Source organism: Gossypium hirsutum, chromosome D03 (genome assembly GCF_007990345.1).
Source record: "Gossypium hirsutum isolate 1008001.06 chromosome D03, Gossypium_hirsutum_v2.1, whole genome shotgun sequence".
In the NCBI taxonomy this organism is placed as follows: domain Eukaryota; kingdom Viridiplantae; phylum Streptophyta; class Magnoliopsida; order Malvales; family Malvaceae; genus Gossypium; species Gossypium hirsutum.
The window spans coordinates 33,917,341-33,936,520 of NC_053439.1; the positions used below are offsets into that span (position 1 = coordinate 33,917,341).

General features: G+C 30.9%; 1 protein-coding gene across 3 annotated transcripts; it reads right to left on the minus strand.

Moving 5' to 3' along the window:
- Positions 1-6,156: 6,156 nt before the first annotated feature.
- On the minus strand, positions 6,157-10,115 carry LOC107950763 (phospholipid-transporting ATPase 1). 3 transcript variants are annotated; one of them, XR_005911286.1, is made up of 6 exons: positions 8,641-10,073; positions 8,503-8,554; positions 8,300-8,385; positions 7,902-7,994; positions 7,107-7,251; positions 6,157-6,456 (listed from the first exon to the last, which is right to left on the minus strand). XR_005911286.1 is itself a non-coding variant. In XM_016885719.2 (5 exons), exons 1-4 carry the CDS (start codon positions 8,805-8,807, stop codon positions 7,940-7,942), a joined length of 360 nt encoding a protein of 119 aa, XP_016741208.1. In that variant the 5' UTR covers positions 8,808-10,115; the 3' UTR covers positions 6,255-6,456; positions 7,902-7,939. The 3 variants fall into 3 exon arrangements, 2 of the variants coding, with proteins under 2 accessions (XP_016741208.1, XP_040945921.1); XM_016885719.2 differs by lacking the exon at positions 7,107-7,251 and having other exon boundaries at positions 6,255-6,456; positions 8,641-10,115; XM_041089987.1 differs by lacking the exon at positions 6,157-6,456 and having other exon boundaries at positions 6,681-7,251.
- Positions 10,116-19,180: the final 9,065 nt, after the last annotated feature.

Sequence of the window (19,180 nt, forward strand, 5' to 3'; positions counted from 1 at the left end):
GATAGTTTCCACTTTTACGTTTCATAGATCAAGTGTCAAATTATCTACATATATAATCGTATGAATTGTGATGTAAGCATGAATATGTATGTATTGACTCTGTAAATAAACTATCGAATATGCATGTGAAGTAAAATATGACAACTAAGTTAAGGTTTCTATAATTATGCTACATATATGTTTCATCAATGCTTGATGAATTGTTTGCATGGTAGTTATTTTAGGCATTCACTAAGCTTGTTAACCTCATGCACTCCCTTCTTAAACCATTACAGACTAGTCCTGTGCTGGTGTGAGCGATGTGGTTTCCAAAGGGTGATCCAAGCAAGTCCGTTTTCATTTTTCCATAGGTGTTATTGTTAATTGTTTACGTTTTGGGAATAAGGCAATGTGGTAGAATTTTTTAGTATTTTTCATTTTTTTTTGGATGCTTCCATAGTCTATTCGTTCTTAGGATTAGGAGATTTGTTTTTTAATATGTTAATTATTTCTTAGACTTAATTTTGGTGTTTGAAACCATTGATATGGACAATTTGATGTTTATTCAGTATAGTAATGGATTCATTATGAATATATTTGGTGTCGGAATGGTCAGTTGGCTTATATGTGTTGTATTTTTTAGGTCTGAAACAGAGGTATCGATATTCAGGTGTTAAAATGATACCGCTGTGATTTTGAAATGTGCAAGAAGTCAGAATCGTATATTGGTATTGATACCATACCATGAGTATCGATACTTGGGGTAAAATTACTGATACTATTCGTAAGGTTCCGATAATTTTGGGTGTTTTATTTTTGGGAGAGAAACAGAATGTTGTTTTGGTATCGATTTATTTTTCATACCAAATGAAAGAAATATCGATACTGTAACACCACATACCGAATGGTGTTTTATTTTTCATTCAGTATCGATACAGAATGAAAGAAATATCGATACTGTAACACCCCATACCCAGCCTGGACGCCAGGGCAAATACTGAGATGCCACACCACCGTCTCATCTCATTCACAACAAATGGAAAGCCTATTCTAAGCAAAACGTCCTTTATTATAATATGCTTGTAGGTTTTGGGTCACTTAATTGGTTAATTATCATTATTACATGCAAAGCATATCGTAAATAGTCTTAAAAACGAGTATTAACATGCACAAGGTCCATTTAGCAAAATTCTTAAACTAGGTCCGTAGGTATCGATACTAACAGTAGGGTATCAATATTTTCTCTATGTGGTATCGATACCACCGGGAAAAACAATACCAAATTTGCATTCTGTTTCTCGACTAAATCCCAAAGTCTCAAAAATTATTGGTACCTCTCATAAAGTATCGATAAATTTAACCCAAGTATCGATACTCGAGAAAAGGTATCAATACCAAATCTCTATTCTGATTTTTACACATTTCAAAACACAGAGGAATTGATTTTATAATACCAAATCTTTATTCTGACTTTTTACACATTTCAAAACACAGAGGAATTGATTTTAAAACTTGATTATCGATACATCTGCTCCAGACCTCAAAAATGGAACATACATATGCAATTAATCCATTCCAACTTAGTTTCTAAACATCATACATCAATTACTTCGACAAATAATCATTCAACGGTTTAATTAACAGTTCAATATCATAAAACCGTATTCAAGCAAGTAACATCAATCAATTCTCATGTTCATGAACTCAAGCATAATAATAACATGTAATCCTGATAAACATAACCAAAAACCAGCAAAATTTCTAGAAGTTAACATGGCTATAAACAAGTCTACCACATTGCCTTTTTCCCCAAAACGTAAATAAATATAGAACACCTACGAAATAATGCAAAAGTTTTGCTTGGATCACCTCTTGGAACCACACCGCTCACATCGGCACATAACTAATCTACAATGGTTAAAGAATGGAGTGAGTGAGCTTAACAAGCCCAGTGGATGCCTAGAACAACTACCATAAAAATAGTTCATCAAGCATTAACGAAACAACCATATAGTATAACCTTAACAGTTCCAACTTTAGTGTCATAATATACTTACTTGTGCATTATTGTTAGTTCTTTTACATGGTGAACATATTCAATTATTACGCATATAATCACCTAACATTCAAGCATATATTACAATATTCAAAACATCTTTCTAGATAAATTGCATAATGGTCACATACTCATTAAGGCATACATCACGTCACATATATATACATTTTAAGATAATTTGACACTTGAGCTATGAAACATAAAAGCGAGCTCTATCATCACTCATTGGATACGCAGATTTCCAACACACCAAACATAGACTCATAGAGTTAAACATGTCCCAAAAGTGAAGTATAAAGCTTATACTCTCCTTATTTCCCCTTACATGTCCCGTTGAATAGAGCTTAGCTCACATTCCCTTATCCCTCCAACATGTCTCAAGGCCTCAATGCCCAAATTCACTATACATATAGGTGAATACTCACAATCCTATGGCATGCCAACTATATCCAACAGTTTCAAGATCACAAGGCCAAAATATCTGAAGTCAAACTCATATCACTTACCGATTATCCGTGCACAATCATTGCATATTTACATCTTTAGAAAAACACTGTCACTAACATTTAACATATACATAACATGTACATATTTGTACTTTCACAACGGTTATCATAACCATATATCACATCTTATAGCATTTCTTTTCAATTCACATATTCACAAACACATAAGCATTTTGTTCACAAGATAACATAGGTATGAGAAAGCTTACTCTCAAAATTTAGAGCAAGGGTTTAGGCTACTACTAAGTTCCCAAATAATGCATTGGATCATGTCCACAAGCAATTATTCCAAACACTTACCAATTATGCTTTTGTCGAAAAGTCGAAAGCTCAAACTAGCTTTTCCTTGCCTTTATCTATACTCATAGAAGGTTCTATCAAATCCAAAGCTTCAACACAATAAATTCACACAACAATACATCTAAAAATCAGTCAATGATTCATTACAAGCATACAAAACATAAGATTAAACTAAGTTCTCATGTAACCAAAACCTTTAACATGACAATCTTTAAATCTGAATATCTCGGTCTATACTCAATCTTTTTGCTTAAAATCAATTTTTTTCATCTTATAATTCACCTATGACTAATTCTCAACCTTTAAACTACAATAAAATACTCAATTCATAGCATCGACTTTTTCGACATGTTTTATGGCTATTTTCTGAATAATCATTAAAACTCAAGAAATCTTTAACGAAACATCAAAGTACGTTTAGAAACATTTTAATCATGTTAAAACTAGTTGAAAAACACTTTGAAACCATGTTTTTATCCATAAACCCAAAATTCACCATTAAAGACACGATTTTCGAGTTTTATTTAAAACATGCCTTTCAATGGCTAAAAATCTAGTTTCAGGGACTAGATATCATTTAAAACTCATAGAAAGTCGAACGGTTACCTTCGGTGGAAAAAATGAACTTTAACACAAATCTAGAAAACTTACATTTGGAGAAGATGATATAAATGATGAAGTTTTTTTGGGTGATTTTCTTAGTTTTTTTATAGAGGTTTATAACTTAAGAGATGATAGAAATCAAAAGGAATTAGGATTTAGAGTTCAAAATTGATTGAAATAACAAAAGAGAATCAATGGATGAAAAACACAAATTTGGGGAGGAGTTAACGTGAAAAATTGTAGGTGGGAAGGAAGAAATAGGTTGGTTTTTAAATTTTGGTTTAATTGCTTCATAAAGACTCAAAATTTTGACTCTTTTGCAAATCAGTCCTATTTTCAAAATTAAAAGTATTTAAAACTCATTTTCAAAAATTGATTTAATTTTCTAAAAACTATAATTAAAAACATTACTGATATGCCATGTTACAAAATTGCGAACACTCGAAGGCTCAAATTCCTAAAATACCCCTAAAAGTCCTAGGTCCTATTTTGGGGTGTTACAGATACCTATGTGCCAGTATCGATACCTACGTACTTTATTGGAAAATTTTGCTAAGTGACCCTTTTTAATGTACAAATGTTATTATATGATGCTTAAGGTATGTTTAGCAATACTTAATGGTAATTAGGAGCATGTTTCACTTAAAACTCGAGCAAATACCAAAATGGATGACGTTTCTTTTAGAATGAGCTTTTAATTGTTATGACTGACATGAGACGGTGGTGTGGCATCCTAATATTCGGGCTCGGCGACCGGGCCAGGTATAGGGTGTTACAGAAAAAGACTAAATTACATTAACCAAATTGAAGTTTGAATGGTTGGGTCCCTAGTCTTGTGTTCTTCTATTTCTTCCTATGCTTCGAAGCTTTGTAAAATAAAAAGAAATGTGTTTTGCTTTTAGTTCCCACTACTTTAGTTTTAACTTATTTTATTGATTTATGTTTTTTTTATTAATTTTTCTATGTTAATATAAAGAACACACGAATAATATATGAGAATAAGGGAGATTTCTATTGCATTTCTCTTTTTTTTATCCACATTAGTATACTCTTATATATATAGGAAAGGGGTTACAAGAAGATGAAAGGTGAAAAAGAGAGGAAGATGAAAGGTGAAACGGTTGATTACAATCAACATCCACTTAATAGCATTCATAACACTCCCCCTTAATTGTTCATTGTATTGAGGATATGCCTCATTAAAAACCTTACTAAGAAAAACCCTGTGGGACAAAAACTTTGTGAAGAAAAAAAGAGAGTACATAATTCTTTAATACACAATATGTCACAACCTTAAAAGAAAATTGTAACGCGAATTTACTCCCCCTCATGCAAGCACCACTTAAGATTTTGAAATAACAGAATCCAATGTTGAAAATTAACTTATCAAATGTAGCGGTATGGAGATCCTAATTGAATTCTCGATTATTCTTTGCATCGGGTGAGGGTGTTACAATAGTGCATATTGTGTTCCCCTTATTTGAACTCAAATGTAGGGGTAAGGAGATCCTAATTGAATTATTAATTATTGTTTACATCAGGTAAGGGTTGTTACAACAGTGAATATTTTGCTCCACTTATTTGAACATCATTTTATAACTCAGTATAGGGTCATTCAATATTATTTATCAATAGCAAATCATCAACATATACAACAAATTTTGTTGATGCCTATCAATATAACCATAAAATTCAATTTCATTTTCATGCTTTAGATATCGCCAACAACTTTATAAATCGTGATGTATTGTATCTTTCACTATTACCAATACAATGAGTGTATTTGACACAAAGAATTGATACTTCGATACATTCTTTTATAACATCATTGTATGATCATTTGTTCTTATTGAACGCTCGATCTTTAGGTCGAGACAAAATTTCATTTTTAGATATACTTTCATTAAAGTTTATCTATCGAATAATTATTTCTCTTGAAAATTCTTCAGGAACTCTAATTATATTTGATACAATAATATCAACAATGAAGATAATAACCTATATGTATAAATACATTAATTAATAAAAACTCTTGAACAAAATCATATTCACGTTTAATGATTTTCTCATGAAACTCGAGTTTATGCTTCAGGCATCAATATTATCAAATAATTTATGTCAACTGAATACAAATTCACTAACTACACCAAAACAAGCTTATAGCGGCCTTTTTTTAGGAGCGCCGCTAAAAGTATTTGCGGCGCTCTCACTAGCGCCGTAAAAAATGCCGCTATTGACAGCGTCGCTAACTTTAGCAGCATTTATGTGAAAAAATGCCGCTAAAGATCATGATTTTTAGCGGCGCTTTTACCTAAAACGCCGCTAAAAGACATAACATTTAGCGGCGCTTTTACACAAACGCCGCTAAAGATCGTGGTCTTTAGCGGTGCTTTTATCAAAAACACGCTAAAAATCATGACCTTTAGCGGCACTTCTATTACAAACGCTGTTATAAAGAACTTTTAGCGACGCTTTTTCACAAACGCCGCTAAAAACATACTTTTAAAAAAATTTTAATTAAATGATATTTATTTCTATGATAAATATTAAATTATGTTTTATTTTTAAAATTTAAACTTTAAACTATATACTTTTAAGGATAAAAAAATTAAATTAAATTAAATATTTTTTATTAAAATTTTAATTTTAAAGCTAAATATAAAAATTAATGACTTGTTTAATGTTAAATAAAATTAACATGATAGAAATACATGAATACATCAAAATCTTCATAAAATTCAAATGACTGCCCTGTAAAATGACAAAATTAACCTCTCCAGTTTTGGTTAAACCTATCCATTGCAATGAAATGAAGTAAAGACTGACCACAATAAATGGAGAAATGTTATTACAAGAAAAAATATAAATAAAATCTCACTAAAACCCTTGATGCCATCCACATTAGTAGGGCTTAATGCAGTAAATGGGAACAAAGGTACAAATGGCGTCATTAAAAAATGCATGACTCCTTAAGGCTGCTTAGTTTGGTCTTGTGGCCTGCTCTGCTGTTTTCTGCAACATAAGATTCAGGACATATCGTGAGAAAGATATATGATAGATAATGAATACAAACTCCATGTTTCAATTCTCAGTGAAGCCATATATTAAGCATAGAAAAAGAGTCGCGCCAGGGCCCAAGTTTTACAAGAATTAGGCATGAATGTGGCTCTCTTGGAGCTAAAGTTGCTAAGCTTATCTGGAAAATACATTCATGAAAGCTTGGATGTTCTAATAACCGAGTTTTGACTTGCAAATGCTTCACATTAAAGGAACAGAGAGAAAGAATAAGGAGAATAGGGGGAATTGTAGCAGGCTGCAAATCAATGCCTGGACAGCTATCAAGTAAACAAACACTCAGATTTCAGAACCATCTCACCTGAAAAACAAAACTTAAAAGGCAAAAATCTGCAAAATAAATGAATGTAAATGCAACAAAGGCAACTTAATTGTTTGTTACACCCTTAAACCAAGTAATCTTCTTTGATGATGCATATTTTGTATCTAAGTAATGGAACATGCACCAGAAATTGCCCTATCAGTGATTGCATCCCATTCACAAGTCAAAATTGAGGGTATGGGAGTCAACATATTAGCTATGCCCTATTGCCAAGAGCAATTCACACAGAGAGCAAGAACAGGCCAAGAAAGACAAACAAAGACACCTGTTATTTCAAAAGTTGGTATGCTCATGCCCTTTCTCATTTACTTCCCAAATATCATTCTTTAAGCATCAGTGACAAGACTGTTAGTCATTAAACATGAAATTGGCATGTCTGAGTGTACTCAGAAACAAGAACATCGTCAACACTGCCAAAAGAAAGAAATAGAACATTAAAATTGGCAGATCCAAAAGGACAGTTATTTCACATACAAAGGCCAATTACTAATTAGTAATTTGAACTTCACACAATTTACAATCACCATTTATGGGCTGAATCAGTTTCCAAACGAGGTCTGCTAATTTTAGCTTTGGCTACTACAAGTTTCTAATATATCATCACCTAATAAAACGGAGCCACTAAGAAAAAATTTAAATTGCAGAAAAGCATGATATAATAATTGTCAGGTTAATGCTCAAAATTTCTCTCTATTAACATATTAAGAGATGGATGTCAAATTAAGAAGAGAATGAAAAAGGTACTTGACTATAACAAGCATGTGAGAATTAACCTGATCCCTTCCAACATGTACAAGGCATTACAAACTTTCATAAACAAGGACAACTACAAAATGCATTTCATCACATCTCTTATATTTTTAAAGTAATAAATCGAATAAAAAATGAGAAAATCCAAGAAGTGGAAGAATAGAATGCAAAAATAGATATTTGTGATCACATGTTAGGCTTCAAAGGCAAAAATAGCACACCAGATCAATAGAATGCTCAGCTAGGTATTTTTATTTCACACATATTTCTTTTTCTTCTTCTTTTATTTTTTATACAGTTGAAATAATACCTTTACATCATACTCTAGCCGCGCCAGAACTTCTGGTGCTATATATGCTGGAGTTCCAACTGTTGATTTGGGTCTTGAATGCAACAGAGATGACTACACCAAGTGTTAAAAAAACAACTTAATGATTGGAAAATCATAAAGCAACTGACATTTAAGATGGACTATATATAATTATTCCCAAACAGTAACCGAAATCGCAAAATTTCAAACTAGGTGCAGGACTTCCATCTAAAAAGGTATTATCTAATTTCAAATCTCTATGGCATATTTGCTGCAAACAAGAATAGGAACATGGAAACAATAAGTAGATTTAGTTCTTGCATTTGGCATACACTAATTGCATTTTAATAGCTTAAATAATAATAAAAATTAATAAAAGTGAGAAAGAAGAGATGAACCTGAAATCCGAAAGGCTAACTTGAAGGATTTTAATAGCTTGTGACCTCGTCATATATCTCGCAGCATTTCTTTCCTTTTTCTTTCCCTGCAAAATTTCACCATAAATTATGAGAAAAAAATCCTTACAATAAGTCAAATTTGAAAATTTAAATCGCCAATTTGAAAGCAATAAAGTTTGAAAGAACTTGCGGGAGGTCAGTACATGCTGAATGGTGAGCCAATAGGTGGGTGACTTCACCAGATGGTAGATTGTCCTGCCAAATATAAGAAGAATATAAAATCAATCCAATAAAAGTCTATAACTAAAGATCAAGAAAAGATATTCTGAGGTGAAACTAACCAGTAATTTGGGAAGACAGGTATAGAATCCAATACTACCATACAGGCATATGTGATAATTATTGATCCCCACACTGCAGCATGAGTAATGAATACCCAGCGTCGAATGTCCATTGCCAAGCGTATATTAACAAGAATAACAACTGCTATAGTCCACAAACTACCCATGCTCTATATATCGATTGTGCTCTCCTTATATGTGAATAGAGGTATATAGAACAGAACAAGGCTTTGCCATAGTGTGTCAATCATTGTGATCCAAAAGAGTTGCAAATTATACGCCTCATGTCTATGCCCCACGCCATAAAGTTTAGGATACTCTAGGAGTGTTTTATGACTTAAATCCTTGTCAAGAATGCCAATAACAATAGTAGGGATAGAGGTATATATGACAGAATAAAATACACTACTCCAGTCTGTTAATGCAAAGGTATATATGATGAAGTCTACAATCTATAAGCACAAAGTAAATTCATCTATAAAATACATATAAATTTGCATATAAATTTTAGCACATCAGTCCTTCATAATATAATCACCAAAACAATCCGTACTTGGACAGACATACATGGTTCTAAGGAGCAGGCACATTCTTCAACGATACTTCAAAAGGCAAGAAAAGTGCTATCTGTAAGTGCAATGAACTATTTGATTATTTACACATTGCAAAAACAAACAGAAAAAGTATATTAACATTATTGATGATTATAGAACATCTCATATTAACTTTTTGAAATGCTTACTTAAATACTTAATTCAGAAATTCTGAGGCAATAATGTTGTTTTAAATCAAAAGCCAGTTGTTGGTAAATGTGGAAGAATAACAGATCAGCCATGCAAGATTTCCACATATCTTATAACGCTTATTTGAGCATAAAAACCAATTCTTTCAAACTTCAAATTGTCCAAAATCAGAAATTTGAAAATATCAAGTTTCTTTCCTTTTCCCATTTCCTCTAAGTTAAGAACCCATGGAAAGGAACAATTGTAGCATATGATTCTTTAAAAAAGACAAAAATCGACTTCACCATTAAACGGAAATGGCGAAATCCATTTCATCGATAGTTGTACTCTGTATTTACTCTAAACGACAATGAAATATCAAAATAAATATCAACTGAAACCCAAATAAAAAGAAAGAAAATTAACATAAAACAACTAAAAATAACAATAAAACGTGGGGAAATAGATAAAACAGATTGGCTTCCTACAAATTGCATTTCCCTCTAAAAAAAATAAAAAAGTTCCTGAAAACACTAGCATGAATACTTGTTAATAGAAACTGAAGAAAATGAAATATGGGTTTGGCTTATTCTTAACTTAAAAGATGGTACAGGATCAGGAAGAGGGGGCGCAGTGAAATTAAAAGACGGCGCTTAAGAATTGGGGTTGAGGAAGAAAAAATAGCAATGGGCATAGAGTTAAAAGCTTTAAAGGACGGTGTGTTTGTAAAGCTGGGGGTTTCAAGGGGGAAATTAGGGAGGGATTTCAGGGGGAAAATTTAAAAAATCCCGCTATTTTTTTAAATAAAATTATTTTTTTGGCGTTTTTTATAAAAACGCCGCTATTGTTTACTTTTTGCGGCGTTTTTATGAAAAATATCTTAAAAAATTATTTCATTTTACACAAAACGACACTATTTTACTCTGTTAAAAATCTTTTATTTTATCTGTTAAAAATTATTAGTTAAATGATTTTATAAAAAATTTATTTTTTTTATAAATTGAATATTTTTTTTAAAAAATCAAGTACTCTCAAAATAAATATCCTATATTTTAATAAGAAAAAATGATTAAATTGTTGTAATTAATTATTAAATTAGAATTATCCAATGTAAGCAATTAATCTCTGACATATCAAATTTGTATTAAAAATTGAGACGTTAATCATGATTTTATATTATTCATTTCCGATCTAATATCCATTTTATTAGAGATATTTCTTTCTAATTAAAATATAACTATTTTGCTAGATGTTCGATGTGGAATGATTTTAGTTTTTGTATTTTATTTTTATTTGTTATAATTTGGTCCTATATATCCAAAATAGATAGTTACCTATCCGTATCAATTTGTTACATTTTTTTATTAATTTTTTTAAATCTAATATTTAAATATATCAAATGGTTTAGATTAAATATTTTTTAGTCATAAACACAGCTAATGTTACCTTTTTCGGCTTTTACAGAAGAAACACCACTAATAAATTAAATTCTTGTAATGAAACGACACCGTTTTGAAAAATTCTAATACATATTAGCAGTGTTTTTGCTATAAACGCCGCCAAAGCTCGTATATTTTATAATTTTTTATATTCAATTATTGTATATTGCATATCAATTTTAAATTAATAATCTTTATAATTTATTATTATCTCTTTTACAATTATATAAGAACTTATTTAGTATATAAATTAAAAAATACTAATTAATCTAAACCTTAAACCCTAACTCAACCCCGAATCTCTAAACCCTAAATCACTAACTATTAACCCCAAACCCCTAAACACTAAGTACCCCTAAACCTTATTTAATATATAAATTAAAAAACACTAATTAATCTAAATCTTAAACCCTAATCTGACCCTAAATCCCTAAACCCTAACCTGACCTCGAATCCCTAACCCCTAAACATTATTTAAGATATAAATTAAAACACACTAATTAATCTAAACCTAACCCCTAACCTCTAAATCCATAAACCCTAAATCCCTAACTAATCTTAACCTCCAACCCCTAATCGGCCCCTAACCCCTAGCCCCTAACCCATAAACCTTAAATCACAACCCTTAAATCAGAATCCCTAATCCATAATCCCTAATTCCATAATCTATAAACCTTAAAATTGTAACTTTTAAATTGACCCTAAATCCTAAATTAATCATATATATACTCTAAACCATATATATTAAACCTTAAACTATAATGATAATTAAATTAAATATTTTAAAATTAATACTATCGTATCTTTTACAATTATATTTGAAATTATTTAATATATAAATTAACAATCAATCAATTATGTACCCAAAAAATTTTAAAATTGTTTTAAATAATAGTATTTTAATTTCTCCATTTTACATTCGCCACTCACCGCTCACTCACCCTAACGAAGTACCCAACGTAATTCGATTAATGATTGCAAATATAAGATATTTAAGTTTTATGATATTTTATTTTACTCATAATTTAATATATTTTTCTAGTAAAGTAGTTTAAATAAAATGTGATTGAAAAATAATAATAAATAGTTAGGAGTTAGGACTTCTCTTTAATAAAAACATTTTGTATTAAACAATATTATTTGTTATCATTTAAATGTAAATTTGACCAATATATAATAAATACAACGAAATAACAATTTTTTCAACTTATAATAAAAAAATATAATTGAAACATTACTTGAGAATATATCAAAGAAAGAGATAATTGAAATTTTTTTTATTAGCAGCGCTTTTTCAAAAACGCCGCTAAAGGCTAGAGCATTAGCGGCGCTATTCAAAAACGCCCGCTAAAGGCCGGAGCATTAGTGGCGCTTCTTCAAAAAAAGGCCGCTAAAGGCCCGAGCATTAGCGGCGCTTTTCCAAAAATGCCGCTAAAGCCAGAGAATTAGCGGCGCTTTTTCAAAAATCAGCTAAAGGCCCCAAAAACTCAGAAAATGGTGTCGTTGGGCTTAGGCTTTTTGCGGCGCTTTTCAAAAAACGCCGCTAATGCTTATTTTTAGCGTTGTTTTCCAAAAAGCGCCGCTAATGCTCGACCTTTAGCGACGTTTTTATAAAAGCGCCGCTAATGCTTGATTTTTAGTGGCTTTTTTATCCAAACGCCGCTAAAAACACCGCTAAAAGCCTGTTTTGATGTAGTGACTAGACGTATATATATAACTTTATTTGGCTTTTACATTCGCCACAAATTAATCATTTTTCATAATAAAAAAACCTAAGTGTCTTGTGAACGCTTTTCTTACAAGTCAATTCTATATATTATGACTTGTTTTTTTTCGTTATTATGCTAACATGTACTCCTCTTGACTTTACACCTTCCGGGTGTTTGGACTTCAAGCCCGAGATACATTTCATAAGTTATAATAGAAGTGTCTCTTTATTTTGATGTGCTGTTCCCATATCAATACTTTCAAATATATTTTCATTCAAGATCCTCACTTTTCCATAATATTCAAGTGTTTTATATTAATTATCGTTTTCAACAACAATTTCCTTTTGTCAGGTCCATTATATTTAGTTATGACATAACTAATTAAGATATTTCATTATATTAATAATTTTAAGTACTTGAACCTCTTTTGGGGTTTTATCAAAATTTATGCCTTGGATATAGTGCACCAGTGTTGTTAGCACAAATTGCATACTATAGAGATTGTGCACAATTAAATTATTTCAAGAAATAATATCGCAAACTTCGGATTGCACACATGTGATACATGAGCTCATATATTATTTGGTTATCATCCAAAAATACAACCAACCTCTAACTTTAGCCGGTGTTAGTTCAATATCTTGTCAAAATAATTAGTATTGATGGCAATTATTAAAATACAACTTCTAATTCTTCAATAAAATCATATAAATTTTCATCAAATTGTTTTACATCATCATTGACTTGGGATGATCTAACCGATCATACCAACACTATTAACTTCTTTTTACTATCTCATATGTCAATCATATACGTGTAATGTATTCCTTCGAAGAATATTTATCATACAAAAACACGAGTATCTCATGTCATTTCTATCATTGGTTTTAATGTAAAACACATAAAGGTTACCTTCAATATATATCTTCTTGATCAAAAAAATAATATTATGTTTTACAAAATTTTGCATCATAAGGAGGTGCAAAATTAGATCTTCAAGAGTTTTTACAATTTAATGCAATACTAATTAGCTCTTCAGAAGCATGTAATAGAATATTATTTTATTATATAACATTAGTAAATGTGTACTTTATTTTTTAAAAAAATATGAAATTTTGTAATTTTTTTCAACATGGATGATAAAAATTTCAGATCTTAAAAATAACTTTATTTATTCGTATAAAAGAAAAAATATATTTTTATATAAAAAATAAGTATAAATAAAACATATGTAAACATAACAAAAAATAAGTTCATGTCACTAATCAATCACTTTAAGAAGCATGCGGTTAGATAAATTGTTTTATATACCATAACAAAAAAAATACAAACTATTATAAGATCAGATTAGAGTAACTTTACAACTATAAAGGTTTAAACATCTCAATCATGAAATTATCCAGACAGGGTGAATATCCCAAAATTCATGACAAATAAGTACTTTTACTCTCATTTCGCAATAATCATATATTTTAATCAAAATTAAAATTAAATCAATAAATTTTATTAAAAATAAACAAATAAAAAATAAAAATATTTATCTCCACATAGAAACCCCAATAACTAAAAGCGTAAAGAGTTTCATATATTCATAGTGTTACAAGTAGAGAATTATATAAATTGAACTTCTTAATATAAATCAAATCAAATTTCAAAATAAGTTGATTAGATTGGCTCCGGTTATCATGGATGAGAAGTTGTGATTATAAGCATCCTTTTTAATGAGGAGAAAGAGATCATCCCCAAGCAAATATCAAGTAGCCATTGATTCTAATGATTATTAAACAATTAAATTTCAATGCTTGGATCCCAACAAAATTTTGACACAAACTAAGAACATATTATTCATCATGTATGCATGGTCAGCTTTATCATTATAATAAAAATTTTCATCTTTTTGTTGAAAACTTATCCTCCATTTCATTATTTTGGAATAACGAAATTTATCTCAACATTATTTCCTTTTTTTTTAATGGATGTTTTGATAAAATTTTACTAGATGCTTAAACATACAACATGTATATGACCAATGAATTTTCATACCACATTGGTAGCATGAATTTTCAATAACTTTAGAATATTTTGGCCACCATTTTCTAGTGGTTAGAAATATCACTATTATAACTACCATGATAACAATTATTAGTATGTCTCCAACCACATCCTCAATTACAACGACAACCACGATCTCTATATTTTGATTTTTCATAATTGTTATGTATTTTTAGATTCACTTTAGAAAATAGAGTCTTTTTCACTAGAAGGCAAGAGATCATTTTAAAATACTTTTTAAAACTTTTTTCACAATATTGCTGCTGTAGGAGCACATTAAATATTTCAATTATAACAAGCTTTAGAGAGTATTATCATTTTCTAATGGTTAAATCATTATTTCAAATTAGTACGCAATTCAATAGTCAAGAGAATCTTTCGCAATTAGATTTCTACTTTTAATCCCCACATAAAAAGTCAAATTATTGATTTGTCTATATGAAAAGTCAAAATTCGTTGATACTCACATATCATGTGTTGCTCTATTAGAAATAATCTAATAGGCAACATAGTTATCATATCAATGACATATATTATGAAATATATACATATTTAAGCAAAACTATTCAAGTTGTTGATATTTCAATCTTATTCAAAGTCTTAGATCATTAACAAGCATACCATAGAATATATAAAAACATAAATTCATACTTAAATATGAAAAAAATGAGCATCATTATTAACTTTTTTTTCATTAAGAATATGGAAATCTCAAAATCTTTCAAGCACACATAGAAAATCACATACCTTAGGATTGTTGCTTCAGCAAGGACATCGTACATCTAGATTACTTGTTCTCCAACGAAATATTGAATACTATCGAGCAAGCTCGTGCTAATAACGTGTTATAAAATAATACAAAGAACACAAGAATTATAGATAAGAATAAATGGGATTTCTATTGCATTTCTCTTCTTTTTTTATTCACATTACAAGTAGTATACACCTATATATATAGGAAGATTAGACTCCTCATTTTCTAATACATAAATAGGAAATGGGTTACAAGAAGATGAAAGGTGAAAAGTTGATTATAATGAACATTCACTTAATAGCATTCATAACATATTACATTTTCTTTTATAATTTCATTCATTTCTTTCCACTTTCATTAAACCATTAGTTTAAGTACTCTATAAGTCCCCTTTATTAAGTTCTAATTAAAATCCTTAATAATTAACACTTTTATCACTTACATGATTTAGTCCCTATACATTAATTAAGCTCTGATTCAATAAAAATTACCTAAACGAAACTCAATTCACTTCAACTATAACTTTGTAAATATTTAGTGGAGATACTTTTGAGTCTGGTTTACAGAAATAGGGTTTCGAAACCACACTTTTCGATATCACTGACTTTCAAGTCATTACACCCACACATCAACATTTTCTACATTCAACTCTCAATTTTGTTATAAATTGCAAAAAAATCTTTTGGAGATTGTTTATTATTAAGTTTTCTTAATTTTATTTAATTCTCTTATTGTGACGCTTTATTTTCATGCCTTTTGTGTTGTTTGCCAATTTGCAATGAGTTAAATTGTTAATGTGGTTAGAAGATTCATAGGTTAATGGCATGGTAATCAAAATAGGATTAAAATTGGATTTAGGAATAAAGTTGTGGTTTAATTCTTTGATTTCTGTACTGCATTAACTCTAGGTGACAAGTTAATAGAAACTCTAAAGGGAAAGTAGGTTGAAAGAGTTCTTCACTTTACCTTTCTAATCTAGCTAGATTATTTCTTTTATTTATTATTGATATTTACTTTATTTATTTTTCCATTCTCTTTTATATTAGTAGCTTAGTTAATTAGTGACTCAAGTAATTTAGTCTAAATTATCCGTAGCATTTTCTTATGAGTTTGACCATCTGAATATTTCTTAGTGGATTTATTTTGTTGTAAGTATTACTTGATAATGGTATCCTACACTTGTGGTTACTGAGGGAATAGTGAACATTATTTTGAGGTTAATTGAATATTTATTTTTAAACTAAATATTTATAAATTTTTCCACAATATTGCTAAACCACCCTAAGATCCTCCCACTTCAACTACAAAACAATGTTGTATACTACATTTAATTCGACTATGTTCCATTCAACGAGCATTAAATTTCGTCTTCCTAAGAAACAAATCTTTAATAACTTTGTCTTTACAAGATCCAAAGGCATCAAATTGCTCATGGGTTCTCAAGCCCATAACAGTTCCAAAATAAGAACTTCATAATGATCGACAAGGTTAACTAGTAGCCTTTTTCAATATAGGAACATCACATGCAATAGTAGCTGATATATAAGAAACCTTAACAACAATCTATAGTGCCACAGGATTGAGGGAATCCATAGTAGCCATTGGGAGTTTGTGATTATCACTAGAAAACAATCTTGCACCAATACCATATGGTCCACTAGCTAATCTCTTCCAAGATTTCCTAGAAGTTGTGAGTTTGGTTCGGTTTAGTCAAATTTTTTGGATGTCTCGAACAGTCCATGATAATTTGGTTTAGTTGGAATAATCATTTGTAGCACCCCAAACCCGGCCTAGACGTAATGGTCGTATCTGGTGTGTCACATCGAAGTGTCTCTCAAAAATTTAGCTTGTTGACAAACATGTTTCTTATTTTTGGAAACCTCTTTTTAATATCTAACGTTTAAAGCTCGTGTCTTTAAAAACAGTAATCATTTTGAAAATCCATTTTCAAATAACTAACAGTATAAAATATGAAAGTAAAAACCCAATTAAAATTTAAAACCAAATAAAAGGCCTTATTACAAAAACAAAACCCAACTTATTAATTAAAATAAAAGATAAAGTGAACAGCAGTGATTGTGTGTCCACCTTTGAGTCCCTTGCTGCACCGAACCGCCTATGGCTGAGGATTACCTGCATAGTTAGATAAGAGGGTGAGTTTACAAAAACTCAGTGTGTAACCCTCTACCAACCAATCAGCATGCAACATGCAGAATCAGTTTGGGCCTGAGCCCTATACAATAGTAGTGTGTGGGCCATAGCCCAATACAATATTAGAGTGTAGGCCTTAGCCCAATACAGTAATAGTGTAGGCCTTATCCCAAAATAGTAATCAGTACAAATGCAGTAATACAACCCATCCCAATCCAACCAACACAGCACTTCATACCACCAACACACCATGTGGGGATAAAATTGACCCACCGAGCCAACACACAAATATCGCAACAAAGCTGCCAGTATCAGTAATGCAGCAAAGCTGCCAGTAACAGTAATGCAGCAAAGCTGCAAGTATCAATATTGTAGTAAAGCTACCAATAATGGTATTTGTGGCAAAGCTACCAGAACAATACACTTCCCCTATATCAAAATCTCAACACTATGCAGTATGTCATGTCATAAATCATACGTGTATGCAATATGTCATACTCAGTAACAGACATGTAATTATCATAAAGCAAAACGATCATACTTAGCATAAGGCCTTAACAGTCATTTCATCTCCTAGGGGTATAACGGTTATTTTACCCTTCATGGGTATTTCAGTAATTTTACCCTTCGAGGGTATTTCGATAATTTTATTCATTAAGGGTATTTCGGTAATTTTACCCTTTAGAGGTATTTCGGTAATTTTACCCTTTAAGGGTATTTTGGTAATTTTACCCATTGAGGGTATTTCAATAATTTTATCCTTGGAGGATATTTTGGTAATTTTACCCAGTATTTCGGTAATTTTACCCATCGAGGGTATTTTAGTAATTTTCCCACGAATTGTATGTTGGACTTACCACTCGAGCGCTCGCACGCCCGTGTGGTCTCAAACACCATGTTCACGGCTTTTCAGCTTTTGTCGTTTTATAGTTGAGAGTGGGTGTGACTACACACCTGTTTGTGAAAACGCACTAAGATCCACAACCACCCAGATTCTGCATTCATAGGAGTTTTCATTAGACGCAACGAAAAGGGTTGATCTCCATTATTGTATATCCTAAAAGCAAAATGCTTACCTCGACCGACAACAGTGACTTAACCCACTTATACCACTGACGAAAGTTGACTATGATCCTTTAGACGAGTTTCTGCATCACAACCAGATTTATTAAACAAAATTGCTTAATCAGAAGGTTTGAATCCCCTTCATGACCACTTACAAAAAAAAACATTCGGCCAACAATTAGAAAGTTAGCCCACATACCTGCCTTAAAACGAGGGAAGAGAGGAAGGTTTCATTACTCGATAACACTTGGTATTCCTTAATCCTTCAGGAGTTTGAACCTACAGAGAGGTGTGATAAACAACTGAGCCACAACCAGTAAATGAAGATAACCCTCAAACAAAGAAAAGAAATCAAAGAAGGTGAAAATCAAGGACGGAAAGAGGATGACATTCGGCCAAAGGAGAAAAGAAGAAAAGAAATAAAGTTCGATCAGTAGAGAAAAGAAAAGGAAAGAAAAAGAAGGGGGAATTCGGCAAAGAGGAGAGGGAATGAGAAAAGAAGAAAAAAATAGCATAGGACAAACCCAAAAGGTACTTCCCCAAAATCTGCCAAAAGTCGGCACCAAAAATGAATAGGAGCACATGAAACTGAACCCAAATCGAGTATCCTTAGAACCTAAGGACCAAATTCGGCTAAAAGCTACCCTA